Here is a 15,422-nt window from a genome sequence, read left to right as displayed (position 1 = left end):
AACCTTTTCACTGTACTTGTACTGTACTTGTACTGTACTTGTACTGTACTTATACTGAAGGTCACACAGCAGCAGACCAGGCAGCGTCTCAACTGGAGATGCTTGAACTTCCCGAGGATCCATCCATTCATCCGTCCGTCCAACCATCCGTCCGCTAACCACCCATCTGTCTATTCATCACCCATCTGTCCATCCACCCATCTGCATCCATCCATCATCCATCCGTCCACCTATCTGTCCATCCGTCCAGCCATCTTCTCCTACGAGGTGGGCTTGTGGAGGCAGCAGCCTAAGCATGGAAGCCTAGACTTCCTTCTCCCCAGCTACTTTGTCCACCTTCTCACAGCAAACGCTGAGGTGTTTCCCTGGACATTGTCTCTCCAACGCGTCCTGGCTCTTCCCCGAGTCCTCCACATGCCCTGAACACCTCCCGAGGGAAGTGTCCAGGAGTCATCCTGACCAGATGCTCGAGCCACCTCATCTGACTCCTCTCAATTTCAGCTTCCTGCCCATCAGAGATTTAAACTTGTTTGTTGAAAAGAAACCACAGAGTTGACATCCAGTTTATCCCAACGTCTAACTGGCTGTGCTCAAAGTAATGGGAACATTTGGATCAGCGTGTACCTGACAATCACTTTTCTTCCACACTAAAGCAATCATGACTCTGTTCTCATGGACACACTAAGACTTATGTGGAGAAGAGGAATGAAGAATCCAAAGAAACTTGCTCCAGCTGAGAGAAGAACATTTTTAAATCATAGTTGATGACAGGATCCATCCATCCATTTTCTGCCACTTATCTGGTCCGGAGTGTGGAATCACCGAGGCGTTCCCAGGTCAGCTGGGTCTACCAAGGTCTCCTCCTGACTGGACATGCCTGTCTTTGATCATATTTGTCCTTAACCCATGAGGCAGCAGGCCTCCGCCATCTATTAGCACCCACCTAACACTGGACTGTGTTTACCTGTGTGGTTCGTGGGTCTGCAGGTGGGGGGATCCGGTGTGAAGGCAGACCACCAGGCTCTCACCTGCGAGACCTTCCCCTCGGGATATGGCTGCAGGGTGAGGCCCTGATGTCCATTCTTCTGAATCACTCTTTGTCTTGACAGTCACCCATAAGTCCTATAGTTTTTATTTTTTCAGTTTTTTTGCCCTTTTTGTCACCCCCCCCCCCACATTGCATAACAAATAAATATCAATATTTCTGTATCAGTTGGCACACCACTATGACAAGCATACGCCAAAATGTAATCCTTATTTTCAAAGTGTTTTACAAACAAAAGCCTCACATTGTTTATAATCGAATGAGGATGTGAGATGATTTATGAAAAAGGGAGCCAAATCAACACCTATATTTCTAAAATATGTATTTATTCAATGACAGGTACATTGGATTGGTTTTAGCTCGTTTCATAAACATCCTCCATCGTTTCACTTTGTTGCGTTATTAGTCCGAGTTAACGTTTATTCCAAAGAACTTTACCATCATGATCCTTCTCAAGAAGAAAGCCTGCCCCCTAGCGGTTGATACACTATTTCTGGCTGCTCATACAGGTACATTGAATTTACAAATCATTATTTTTAAATGATATATTGATATCTATCTAGATATTTAGATATTTATCTGTTCGACGCACATGCCTATTTACAAACAAAAGATATCTAATTGTTGACAATGTGTTCATTGTTGTATATTTCATTCATAATTCATGTAAGAATAATATAATATCACTATTATACTAAAAAGTGCTCTTCATATATGACTGTGTATGCAGTGTATGATGGTGCATTCCGTGTTTAGTGTTTAGTTTTCGATTTATCCGATTCCACACTGAGGAACAGTCCCATACCGATCCATTACCGATAAAATCCATGTCATGTGTCTGGTAAGTTTTTTTAAAGTAGTGTATTTCATATCGTAGCCACCATTGATAAATTTATCAATGTAATAAATAATTTATTGAAATCAATTAGTAATTGAAACATGTATTTCTGTAAAAAAAAAAAAAAAAAAAAAAAAAAGACCTGAAGTGCATCGCAGTAGCGGGGTGATTTACTAAATAGCCAACAAAAGAAAAACCTGAGGAGAGAATCGTGTAAAATATATTAAAATGTGTTTTTATTTGAAATAAAAACATTCAAATAAATGACTAACCAACAGTTATGGAAATACACAACGTCGTGTTAGAGCTGTGCATGAAGTCCCGGCCATGTTTATTTATGTTGATGCACATTCAAAAACTTTATTGACAATTGACACATGGCTGCGTCTACGATCAACAGACAAACGCATCCGAGGATCGATTTTAGAGCACCAATAGCTGGTATCGGAAGTGTGACTAGTTCACTATCGATCCACACGTAGCTAGTTTGAATAAATCAATTAAAAACAGCACATTCGGCGTGTGTGTTATGTTACGTAGGGACACCCTCGTCTTATACTGATATGATAATAATGTTTGTCCGTAGAGGAGTGTAGCTGGAACAAAGTGTGAGCCATGTTGTCCTCCACCAAGGTTGCTGTCAGCAGTCGTTATCTCCTTCTATTCATCTTCTTACACGCTGACTGATGGAGACAAATACTTTTTCCAGCCTGTGCAGGTCGCTTTCTATTCATTGTGCATAACGTGGCAGCCATGTCCCCGTAATTGAATGAGAGTTGTGTAATTACCCCCGCCAAAAGAAAAGAAAATGAATTCATTAATTAGACAACAGGGCGGCGTGGAAGCTGTGGCCGGCAGGCAGGCGACAGGCGCCGGGTCCCGGACAAAAGGATGTCTGCGGCTCTTTGCTCCCACTGCTTAACCCTTTAAATGCACGCACACACACACACACACACACACACACACACACGCACACACACACACACACACACTCATTTGCCGATTCACTCGCCTGAACGCATCCCACAAATTGGTGCCAACGGGGGGCGGCCTCATCACAGTTATTGACAATTTAAAATGACCTATAATCAATATTGCAGCAACGGTCGTGGAGGTGTTAAGAAGTTAAATCCACCTGTGACGCGCACATGGAAAAACACACCCCATCAAGACCGGAATACATAATTTTATTAAAAAAAAGAATGAAAATGTTGAATTACATATGCATGGTATGTTCCTTTAAGACATTGACATGTTCTACAAAAGCAAATAACTTCATGCAAAAAGTCCACACTGTCCCCTCTGTACATACTACATATTTAAATAGACACATTTATAAAAGTAGTTCATGATTTATTATAAAATATTTTTATTATAACAATCAATTGATGTATTATATCATATACTGTATACATTATATTTAAGTGCAGCCTCTAGGGATCATAGTTTTTATTCATATTCATTTATTAATTAATTCTAAAACGCGTATTATTAAGAATTCGTCTTTCTAATCGTTCATTTTTTAATTACAATGTTAAAATATTACATTTTAATATGATAATTCTATTGTGTATGGAGAGTATCATGAGGACATTGAATGCAATGCATCATATGGACAGCAGGGGGCGGTGTGCCCGCCACGGGAGCTCATGTTGCATAAATGTGGCTCTTGTCAACTGACACCAAGGATAATGATGAGACACGTTTTCACACAACAAATTTTATTGAAAATTGTGAGACAATCAGATAAAATGGACAACCAGGATAAAGAAGAGTAGCTCATGTTTAAATATGTCCACGAATAACCAAGGGATTGCTTTTGATCGTCTGGCTGGAGTGAAGTTAACGTGTGTGTTTGGTTTTTCCTCTCCTTGTATCGGCGGATATAAATATGGCACACCTGTCCCATAATAATCAGCTTTTCACCAACATTTTCATTCTTATACATGGTGTCCCTACAGTCCGGACGCATGGGCATTCTATGTATGATTTGATTGGCTGTCTTTTCTATTTATTATGTAGAATTCTGAATGAACTGGTATAATGTATGCATATTGCATGTGTCCAGGCTTTGGGGACAGCGTGTCGATGCCTGCGTAGGTTTCACGGGTTGGGGTTATCATGGAAATATATACACGCAAAGTATACAGCCTTAAATAAATTAATACCAATTGCATATTCTTGGATCTTAGAGTTATTTACACATTTTATTTCTTTACTTTAATCACATAAATAGATCAGAAACATATTTCCTCTGGAATACGACCGTTCCACTTGCACGCCTTGCACCGGATGTAAGACTGATGGCGTGTTTTTTTTTTTTGTTTTTTTTTGTCTTGTTTTTACAAACTAGGCCACTTGACCAAATCCAACCGTCCCGGTGTTAGGCTGAAGGATTTGGACCTGCATCCTGTTAGCAGGCTATACATGGGCGCACAGATTGGTTTGAATGATTTACCCTGGTCAAGTCCCATACATTGTATTTCATTGTCACGATAATCCAGCATGTTCATCCCGTTGACTAACCCTGACCCTAATGCTAACCTAACCTCTAACCCCGATCCCTAACTCTCAAATCAGTTTGACAGAATTGCACAACACTACCCCGAACCCTAACCTACACCTAGTCCAGTCCCGCTCCTTTGTACAACCCTAACCCGAAAATAGTCACTTTCACTAAATGGTACAACCCTAACCCTAATCCTAATCCTACCCATGTTATTGTCATGTGAATGCTGGAGGGGTGTCCTACTGACGTAGCTGAGTGATGATTTTGCTGATGTGTAACAATGTACCTGAGACGTTCTTGGCTGATTGGGTCTGATTGAGTCACTAAAGCTTCAGGATGCAGGGTAGCTTTGTTTGCGTGAGTGGTCCACATGGGTCGATGGGGTTGGTAGCATTCATCTAAAAACATTTCTCAGCCTGAACCACGGCAAGGGTACCAAAGCACGGCCTTAGTTCCTGTAGTTTGAACAGTCCTCGGGTTTGCAAGACAAGAAGATCCCAAAGAGAGCGGTCATCACTTTGGAGAGTTCGCTGCCGGGGAAGGCTCCCTCTGGCCCTCCAGGCCACTCACCAGTCTCTGAATACTCTGGAGTTCATTGACAGAGTCCTTTAGAGGGCTTTTTGGGGACGATCTTCCATTCTTGCCGCTGCTGTGGTGTTCTAAGGCCGGGCTTGTCTCTCGACTGCTCGGCTTGGACGATTCAGAGCCCGGATTGAGGCCACCTTGCAGGCCGGTGGTGAGCAGGCTGGAGCTCTGAGACAAAGACACAGGGAGCTGGTAGGGATTGAAGCGGAGGCGTGGTCGGGACGTGGCCAGAAAAGGGTTCCTGGACAGCGGGCTGGAGGCGCTGGTCGCCGGGAGGGCGGAGGCTGCTGCTGCGGCTGCTGCCATGTAGGTGTAGGGGTACGGAAAGAGACCTCCAAAGGGAGGCATGGGGATGCCCTGCAATACAACACATGGATACTCCTGTTACTATAGCCAATCATAGTCACACCTACTATTTACATAAGGAAACATGCTAAAAGTATATTATACAAAGTAGTTATTAATATATGATGCTTTTCTGTATGCAGACTTTAGGGTCAAGAGTACTGGGTGGGGAACACTGATAGATTGTGTCCACTGAAGATGCTAAAAGCAATCCCATGTGGGGTTTATTTTTAGAACATGCCGAGGGCCTGTGCTCATGTTAGAACGATATCCTGCCAGGACACAAGGCCGCCATGTTTCAGAAAGAGTTAGCTTGTTTGGATGCGTGTAGACGTGTCCAGGTGTAGCATATCTTGGACAAAGCTTACCTGAGAAGCAAGCATATGCTGGGACAGATGGAAAGGGAAGGCGTTGGGGGTTCCTCCTGTTCCTTGAGAGGCATTTTCCAAACCACTTGTTCCCGACACAGAGGCCAGTAAATGCCCCATGCCCATAGCAGAAAAAGCTCCAGGGTTCATGGCAAACTGCCCGGGGTGAAACAAAAGCGGCGATCCGGCGTTCAGAGGGTTAAAGAACTGTTGGCTGTGCAGGCCCGACAGAGCCAGGCTTTGTAAATGACCCGGGTTGAAGTGCGAAGAAGGGCTTTCTGTCTGGACCATGAGTGGGGAGAAGGTGTCCTTCAGAGCGTTGATGCTCGCAGCCTCTGAGTCTGCCGTGTCCTTCCGATGCCTGCTCTCTGCTTTGTCTTTCTCAAGGTTCCGAACGCCGAACGCCGAGTCCTCCTTCTTGTCCGCCACAGAGGGCCTTTCCCTGACCCGCTCCTCGCATCTGGAGCTGTAGGGGGACACAGGTTCGGTCCCGAGACTGTTGGAGCTTGTGCAGCGTTCGTCGTGGTGCTCCAACTCCTGCTCGCTGTCGCTGCACGTTTTGTCATCTGGAAGCACAAACGCCAACAAGGGTCAAAGTAGAACATGGCAGGTGCGCCACACAAGAAATATTATCTAATGGTCAAGCCCCCCAAAATGGCTCCTGCTGTTTAAACTTTCAGTGCTGACGCAACAGCTGTGATTTTGGTATATTTTGCCTAAACTTACAAAATTGCCACTGCCACAAAAAATGCTTCTGAAAACGCTCGGACCATCGCCACGCATTAGATCTCGCCGAAGCTCACTAGCACTTACTTTAGCACACATCAAGTGGTGAAGCGCTTTTTCTTTGGCTTTTTTCCGCAGCACGTATTCTTGTGAAGAAGGAAGAATTCAGTGTGACAATTTGACATTTTATGCCAGGGTATGTGTGCTCACGTGATTTGGTACCGTTTTCATCTTATGTTAAAGCCCTCAAATATAGTTGCCACTAAATTCATTCTAATAAAAAATAAGAACAATATATGCAACTATTTATTTCACTTTAACACTTTTAAGCATTATTTAAGCAGGTTAAAACTCACTCTTTAAATGGAGCAACTTGGGCCAAGTAGCAGGAGAACAATATAAAACATTGAACATGTTAAAAACATATTACAGACAAAATCAGGTTACAGGCCAATTTTGCACACAGATTTGACTAGAATTACAGAATGACTTAAAAAAGGAAATAAAATGCAAAATGCAAGTGAATTTAATCACACTGATTTCATTATTTGCGACATTATTATATATTTTAATTACATATGGTCTTTATTTTTATTATTTTATTATTTACACGTGACATTGTCGGCCCAATTGGGATGAATATCGAAAATCAAAGTATGATATTGTATACACTATAACATAAAATGATTAATGACGTTTATTTACATGTAGTAAATCTAAAAGACAGCTTTTGAAGTGTTGAAACGTCATTAGGTGACACGTGAACATTTAAGGCTGGTTGTCATGTGACAGTCACGTGCCTGTGCCCAAAATGGCAGCGTGTCAGGTAAGCTAAGGCTTTTCCGAAAGCTCATTTTTTTTTGCCACGAAAGCACATTTTAAATCCATTTACCAACTGCAATGCTTTAATTGGGTGTCAGAGATTAAAATTAAATTCGTAATGCTATATTTCTTCAAATAATGAATCGAAAACAATGTATGAAAATAGCGGGCCTTCAAATAGCTGCGGCAAGCCTGACGTGTTTGTGACCATAGCAAACAAGTTCAAACGACACCCAATAAATGACACTTTTTCAATGACTTCGATCCGACTTAAGTTGTTCCTCACCATGGCTGGGACGGGTGATGCCGGGCGGGCTGGTGGAGGTTCCCAGCGGGGAGTGAATAGCGTCCATGGCGGTGGGAGGTTCACTGGAGGCGTCCGAGTCGGCGCCGTCCCGGTCCGCCTTGCACTCCTCGTACATCCTCAGCGACGGCATGGTTAGCTGTTTCCTGTCCACAGCAGCAACAGCAGCATGACATGATGTACTTCTTCATCACATATCGGGATCGAACATCAACCGTACAAGTGAGAATACAGGATCGATATATTTTCCTTATTAAAGAATAAGGAATAATTGAAAGAGAATTCTATTATTTTGTTACACTTTCTTACACTCTGTCCATTGTACAACCTAGAGTACCATAGCGCTATGCTGTGGTGCGTTCAATCACCCTCAAATAAAGTAGAAAATCTGAGCAATTTCAGTAAAGCATTATCAGTAAAGCATACAAGTAAAGATTGTGTTTCCTAGCAGTAATAATAACAATGATATTACCTTTTCTCTCGCCTTCCGTTGCCCGTGTCTCTGAATCCTTTGGCAAAGGGATTGTTGTCGATTTTAAGCTGCGTTATCTGTCACAGAGCAGAAGACAAGTAAGATTTTATTGATGTTTTAAAGAATGCTATTTAATTGCCTTGTTGAGAATCTTCCAAGTGTGATGTGATAAGTGTGTATTATTCATAAAGGACTCTTTCCCATGGAGACATGAAACAAGCCTTTTGTTTCCCACACACAGGAGAAGAACAGATGACTATCATATCAATAATTGACATCGTCGTGCCATCCATTTAAAAAAGATTCTTCCCGGCGTGCGCATGTGTGTGTGTGACCTTCTTGTGTCCTCTAAACGGATCCAGATGACCCCAGTGACCATCGCACAGGTGACAGACACACATAAATCATCACTGATCGTCTTCCATCAATTTCATAGGAATAAACACAAGCCACTCTTTGCTATTTTGCACCATTTTTGCTGTTTTTTTTAAAAATAATCTTTGCAACCCTTTTATTACTTTATTACCATAATAGTAACTTTTTCAAAAATAGCAACTTTATTTTGGGCTGTTTACTTCTCATAATATTACTTGAAAATAGCATTTTTCTTGAATATTTAACCCCCCTACCACTAAAATGACATTTGTTTCCTCGTAGTGTTATGACTTTATTCTTGTAAAATTACAGCATTTTTAAAAATTGTTTTTGTAATTGTTTTTTTCTTATATGCCACCAAAATGCCATTTTTCCTCACAATGCTCTGACTTTATTCCCATAAAATGACAGCTGTTTTAATCTGTAAATTTTCCATCTATTTCCACTTTTATTTTATAATAGTATGACTTTATTCCCATAATATTAAAACTTTTTCCCCAGGTTAATTTCCAAAAATGACTTTATTTTGTTTTCTGTTATTAAAATGACAGCATTTTCCCTCACAATGTTCAGACTTTGTTTTAATAAAAACATTTTCCCCCCATTATATCCACTTTCTTATTGTAAATGTTCTTCTTGTAAGAATATGTTTTTACTTAATTCCCATATTTTGACCATCATAATCTAACTTCCCCCAACCTAATTTTCCAAAAATGACATATTTTGTATTATTTTTTACAATACTACAACTTTTGCTGCTATTGATTCTAATCATTTTCTTGTGAAAAGATATTTCTTGAATGTGGCACAGGCCAATAAATAAACCACGTGCCGCAGATTGCCCTGGAGCTGCACTTTGGACACCCTTGATGTAACGTTAACGTTAAGACTTCGAAGGTGTTCAAATGTGTCCTGTGTTGTTTCCTACTGATCGTGAACTCATCAAGGCCTTTACGTGACATGATGGGAGACGTTTTTGGTGGGGTTGTCACGTGACAATCACGTGACTATGCCAGGCTACGGCGTTCCCATACCTTTTTCAAAGGCGTATTTACTTATTTATTTTTATACTTCGATGAAATGGAGGTTATAAAAGCGCACCAAGTGTTGACGTGTGATGTGGCATGAAAAGTAATATGATGCAACAGCCTCACCTTGTCGTTCTGGTAAGCTGTCACGGCCACAAATTCCGTTTCCGGGAAGACGTAAGTCCTGAATGTGCTGTAAGGAAGCTTGAGGATGTCGTTGGCCCTCACGATGTGGAACCTGGGCTGGTACTTGTGCATGGAATTTAGGATGGTCTGCAAAAGCACCATCACACTTTCACTGTCAGGAGCCATACACCAATATTCAGGCAATGAAAGCTTATTTGAAATAAATAAGTAAATAAAACTGCTATTCATTGGTCTTCACCATAAACACAGTATCTAAAACTATTCTGATATTATATCATAGAGATGCAGTTCAGAAATGGCGTGTGCGGTGTTGACTGTCACCATAATGATAAAATAAAGGTCTCGCTGAAGAACACTAAACAATAAATAGTGCATGTATTACAATAAATGTCATTACAGCATTTTTGTAAGAAAACTTTTTTCTAGTAATATAAACTTAGTTGCATTCATTACAATTAAATATGTATCCTGGTTTGTTACCAGGTAAATATATATATATATATATATATATATATATATTAAAAAAACACCCAAACAGTGAAATAACATATATAATATCACAAATACATTATCCGTAAATTGCGTAATTAATGCATAAGCAGTGTTGTCGTATTCTATATTTAAAAGGCATGTTTATCATGTATTGTGATGGATTATTACTTACAAATCCATGCTTATCGGAGATGTTGTTGGTGAGCTTGAGTTTATGGAAAGCAACAGGCTTGGCCATCCACTGCTCGCCGGTGGCGGGGCTGTCCGGGTGGATGTACATCCTCTTGGGCATCTCCGGGTCGGCCTTCCCCGCCACCATCCAGCGGGAATTGTGGAACTTGTAGCGGCAGTCGTCCGCCGCCACGATGTCCATCAGCAGGATGTATTTGGCTTTCTTGTCCAGCCCGTTGATGCGCACTTTGAAGGGCGGAAACATCCTCCTGTACGCGCCAAAAGGCGTCTAGTCAGCACGGAAAGCACTTTTCTCTCAAATGTTATAATCATTCTACGCCATATGCGGCGCTCCTGGGATGGATTTGGGACTGATTTTTTTTTTTTTACATTGAAAGGTAATTTTTAGAAACAAGTCCTATAAATCATAAAACACAGACAAGACCTATAATAATAGTAATAATGTCATACATAATAATAAACATCGGCCTGCCCCTATTGAATAGGATGTAAGTGACGTGGTCATAATCCATCATTTCTGCACTGTCCATCCGCATCATGTTCATTTACTACACCACCCGGAAAGGAATCATCATAAATCAGCATTCTAAACTAGACTTTGTTTGTTTAAAGACCTAATTTACACGGTTTAAAAAAGGTAGAAATTTTAGTTGACACTTTTTAGTCATAGCATAGCGGAATAAAGAAATAATCTATAAGAATTAGAAATAAGATGTTTGGGAGGGGGTGTAAAAATGTACAATAAATCCAATTGATTAGAAATGTCATTAATATTGATAGACTTTTAGTAAGTTAGGAAATATTTTTTGGTTCCCCCTAAAAAATACCCAAATACAATGATAGAATTTAATCTAGAATCCTTCCTACCTTCCGGATTTGGTAATAACCATTTCTGTGCCGAGTTTATGGAACTGGTCCCAAAGATCCTTGGCTTCCAAGGTGACTTTGGGGTCGTCGTCCACGTCCTCCTCGGGCTCCAGGTTCTTCATGCCGCGGAGATGGGCCGCCTGGTGGTGGCTGAGGGCCGGGTGCAGCCCCGTCTCCGCCGCCCCGGCCAGGCTGTGGTGATCCGGGAGGGACTTCGCGAGCGCCCCGGGGGGGAGGCTGAGAGCCGGGAAGAAGGAGGGCTGAGCGGCCGCTAGGAAAGCGGACATGGGGAAGTCGGCGGGCCGGTGTGCGTGGAAAGGGTGATAAGCCATTGCAGTCCCTGCAGTGAAAACTGGATCTCTCATCGGTGCGTCCGATTCCGAATGGAACAATTTGGGTGCTTCAGTGGAGTGGAAACGGAGCCAGGCGACACTTTATCCTTTCACTTGCTTCGGTAGCTCCAAGCGGCGCGGGAAAACGAACCAAGCGCTCCTTCGCCTCAGTCATCCCACACGGACCGGACCCCCGACGTGTCCCGCTTCGCTGCGGAGCCGTGACTATCTCACATATCCTTCCTGCAGCCTCAAACCCGCGACCCTAATGAAGCAAGCCCCTTTGATTGCTGATTTTACGCGCCGCGGACCAACTGTGGGCCCGATAGGCGTGGCTGTGACGGCTCTGAGAAGAGGAGGAGAAGCAGGAGGTGTCGGAAGCATTAGCAGTAAGAAAACATGTCAACAGAATCAAATATTAACCAATGACAGCAAGGAGCAGGAAATCCCACCCCCATCAACCCAACCTCGGTGCCGCTCCTCCTCGCTCTTTTCATGTCTTTATACTCACTTTACACTTTTATTACTCACTTTACTTCTTGTTTTTTTTTGTTTTTTTTTACATTTGTATCTTATCCTATGCAAATTCACCACAGGAGGCTGCGATCGCGAACGAACCCGGATGATACGTTCAGGGACACTGTGTATGAAGATAACAGACACTTTGGAGAGGGGTGAGTTCTCTTTTGGATAGAAAGCCTTCAAGTCACGTCTGTTGTCATATTTTTTTTCTCGTCTTTTTTCACGCCGAATGATTGACAGTCTTGTTGCGCCGCTTTTCAATCAAGTAGCTCCCAATTTGCTCCATAAGAGCCGCTCGGCGCCACTCGCAATAATCACTTGTCTCTTTTTATTTAGCCTGAGGAGGCACAGCAACATCTTCTATTATTATTATTATTATTATTATTATTATTATTATTATTACTATTATTATCATGATATTATTTACCAGTCATGTCATGACTTGTCCGCCCAAAAAAACATGACATATTTACTTCCTTAAAATAAAATTATTCACGTGAACTTGACGACCGGTAAATAATATCTTTCATCAAATTAAAGATACAATTATACAGAAAATAAATTAATATATATTATTCTAATGAAGCCACGTGGTGCTGCACGAGCACGTGCACGGTGCAGAAATATGACTGGATAATAGATATGATGTTTTTTTTATTGCAACAACAAGTGCCACATCCACGTAAAGAAGCCTCCCGGAACAATGACGGCCTCCCACGGAACACTTGTTGCATGCACGGCCTCCAACCACACACACACACACACACACACACACACACACACACACACACACACACACACACACACGAAGCTCAACGTCACTGTTATGCAAGTTGACATACAGTACAATTATTTAGGATTATTACATGCTATATTATTTTGATGGGGTCATAAATAAAACAAAAAATAATTGTAAGCATTTATTTTACGATTAAAAATGTTGTCCATCTTTGGAGCTTCTGCGGGTATGAAAATAGTTAGGAGGTATAATATTATTTATACTGCTAATGGAGGTTATGAAATATGTAGTAAATGATGATCAAGGAATGGAGCGATGCCGGGTTGATGATATCACATGGTCCGCCTAATAAGAAAAAATACACTTTGTATGTAAATATACAGTATAATATGTATATGTACGTGTGTGTGTATTCTTCTAAGAGAAAAAAAAAACATCTGACGCACCTTCGTGGTTTTGTTTTCTTTTTTCTTCCTCGCATTGACTTCCATCTCCTCATCTTGAGCTTCCATATCCTGCATCATCTCTGCTATATTTAGCGCCGAGACTCAAGTCTTGGCGCCAGACCGTTTAAGAGCTGTCAAAGTCCTTCATATTTCCTCTTGTCACACCGAGGGACCCCCCCACCCCACCCCACCCCCACCCTACCCCCACCTCCTCCCACCAGCACCAGCACACCCTCTTCCTGTTAAACCATTCATCCTCCTTTAAGGCTAATCTCATGTACTATCATGTATAATCATATAGTACAATATTTACACTGCAGTAAAAAAGTATTCTGTATGTATTCCAATGTCATCTAAATGTATTCCATCCACTTGCAGATGAAAGGTCAAAAACTGTACCATGGTGACACCATTGGAAGGACATCCACCTGACACCTGGCCTGCAAGGCAAGGCAAGGCACCAGACGGGGGCGCTAGAAGGACTCCTTGTTTGGATGCAGAAAGAAGATCCACTCTAGAGCATTCTAGAATGGGTTCTTGGCCTGCTGTTAGAAATAATGAGAGCAGCAGGCGGCCTGTTTGTTCCATGCAGGCTTACACTGATGAAGTGTTCATGTAATACTTTTATCACGTCACACTTTAACTACACTAATCGTCACACAAGTGTAAAAAGAAGTTAAGCAGTGCAGTAAAACATGAAAAAGTCCACCTCATCTATATAATAGTATACCGTATAGAAACATTTCAACCCCTTTTCTTTATATTACACCTTTTGCTCTTTTCTTCCACTTCTACTGTTTAGTTGTTCGTGACATAATTTGTATTTTTTATAATATAATCATATTAAAGACAAACATAGGCCTCTTTTTACACACTAAATAAATACAACAGTTTCAGTCTGTAGTCTGGACATACTCTATAGTATACTGTACACATACAGGGTAATATATGTATTTAATAAAAATACATACTGTACAGTATACTGTACACATACAGGGTAATATATGTATTTCATACTAATACATACTGTATAGTATACTGTACACATACAGGGTAATATATGTATTTCATACTAATACATACTGTATAGTATACTGTACACATACAGTGTAATACACATATTAGATACTAATACATACAGTATAGTAAACTGTACACATACAGGGTAATATATGTATTTCATATTAATACATACTGTATAGTATACTGTGCACATACTGTGCACATATTATGTATTTCATATTAATACATACTGTATAGTATACTGTACACATACAGGGTAATATATGTATATGATAATAATACATATCGTATAGTATATTGTACACATACAGGATAATGTACATATTTGATATTAATACATACAGTATATTATACTGTACACATACATGATAATATATACGTATTGTCTTTGATACTCATACAGTATAGTATACTGTACACATCCAGTGTAATACACGTTTTTGATACCAATACATACAGTATAGTACACTGTACATGTACAGTGTAATACAAGTATTTGATACTAATACATACAGTATAGTATACTGTACATGTACAGCGTACTACACATATTTGATACAATACATACAGTATAGGGATACTGTACACATCCAGGGTAAAATCCATATTTTATACCAATACATGTTTAATTTCATGAACAATTCATGATGAAACTAACACTTTTAAAAATCTATAATTCCATGTAATGTATATCATACATACAGTATATGAATACACTATACAGTATTCAGTATACTGTATATGTACATGCAGTGTCGGCCTACCGGCGGATGCTTTATTTTTCACAGTTTTGCATTTCCCTGAATTGTCCAATGAATCTTCCAAAACAAGCACAAAGGTAAAAAGGCTGTTTCTCTTTCTCTTTCAATCTCCCCATCTCTTTCATGTACTATTCTTGTAATGAATAGACATCAATATGACCATTAAAAGATTTTAGCACCCAGATGGTGCTGGCTGACTTATAGCATCCGGCAGCCATCTTGGCGCCCTTCACTATAATTGAGCAACAGAAAGCTGCTGTTGAATAACTCTTTAAATTCGTTAAAATGCTCCCAAGTAAATAAAACACTCTCACCTTTGGGATTTTGGACACAAAAATGGATATTATACAATTTGAAAAAAAAAATGATATTGGAGAATGTTTAGTATTTACATTTAACACTTAAATTATTGTAGCATATTTATTTATTGATGTTCTTATATATGAATACTATGTGTAATGTTCTTCATTTGTAAATTAAATAT

At 40.5% G+C, this 15,422-nt stretch overlaps 1 protein-coding gene and 1 long non-coding RNA gene across 4 annotated transcripts; one reads left to right on the top strand and one right to left on the bottom strand.

Annotated features, from left to right (window-relative positions):
- Positions 1-3,999: 3,999 nt before the first annotated feature.
- Positions 4,000-11,809, bottom strand: tbx2b (T-box transcription factor 2b). The gene is made up of 7 exons (XM_058079797.1): positions 11,116-11,809; positions 10,229-10,496; positions 9,544-9,690; positions 8,015-8,091; positions 7,525-7,688; positions 5,691-6,256; positions 4,000-5,334 (listed from the first exon to the last, which is right to left on the bottom strand). The coding sequence occupies exons 1-7, from the start codon at positions 11,478-11,480 to the stop codon at positions 4,906-4,908; spliced, it is 2,016 nt and encodes a 671-aa protein (XP_057935780.1). The 5' UTR covers positions 11,481-11,809; the 3' UTR covers positions 4,000-4,905.
- On the top strand, positions 7,212-15,120 carry LOC131134473 (uncharacterized). 3 transcript variants are annotated; one of them, XR_009131401.1, is made up of 4 exons: positions 7,212-7,242; positions 8,256-8,400; positions 12,044-12,121; positions 13,533-15,120. It is a non-coding gene; the product is annotated as an uncharacterized LOC131134473 (long non-coding RNA). The 3 variants fall into 3 exon arrangements; XR_009131402.1 differs by lacking the exon at positions 7,212-7,242 and adding an exon at positions 7,254-7,764; XR_009131400.1 differs by lacking the exons at positions 7,212-7,242; positions 8,256-8,400 and having other exon boundaries at positions 11,870-12,121.
- Positions 15,121-15,422: the final 302 nt, after the last annotated feature.

Source organism: Doryrhamphus excisus, chromosome 8 (assembly GCF_030265055.1).
Source record: "Doryrhamphus excisus isolate RoL2022-K1 chromosome 8, RoL_Dexc_1.0, whole genome shotgun sequence".
NCBI classification, from domain to species: Eukaryota; Metazoa; Chordata; class Actinopteri; order Syngnathiformes; family Syngnathidae; genus Doryrhamphus; species Doryrhamphus excisus.
Note: the sequence above shows the minus strand (reverse complement) of the source record. Positions and strands in the feature narration are given on the sequence as shown.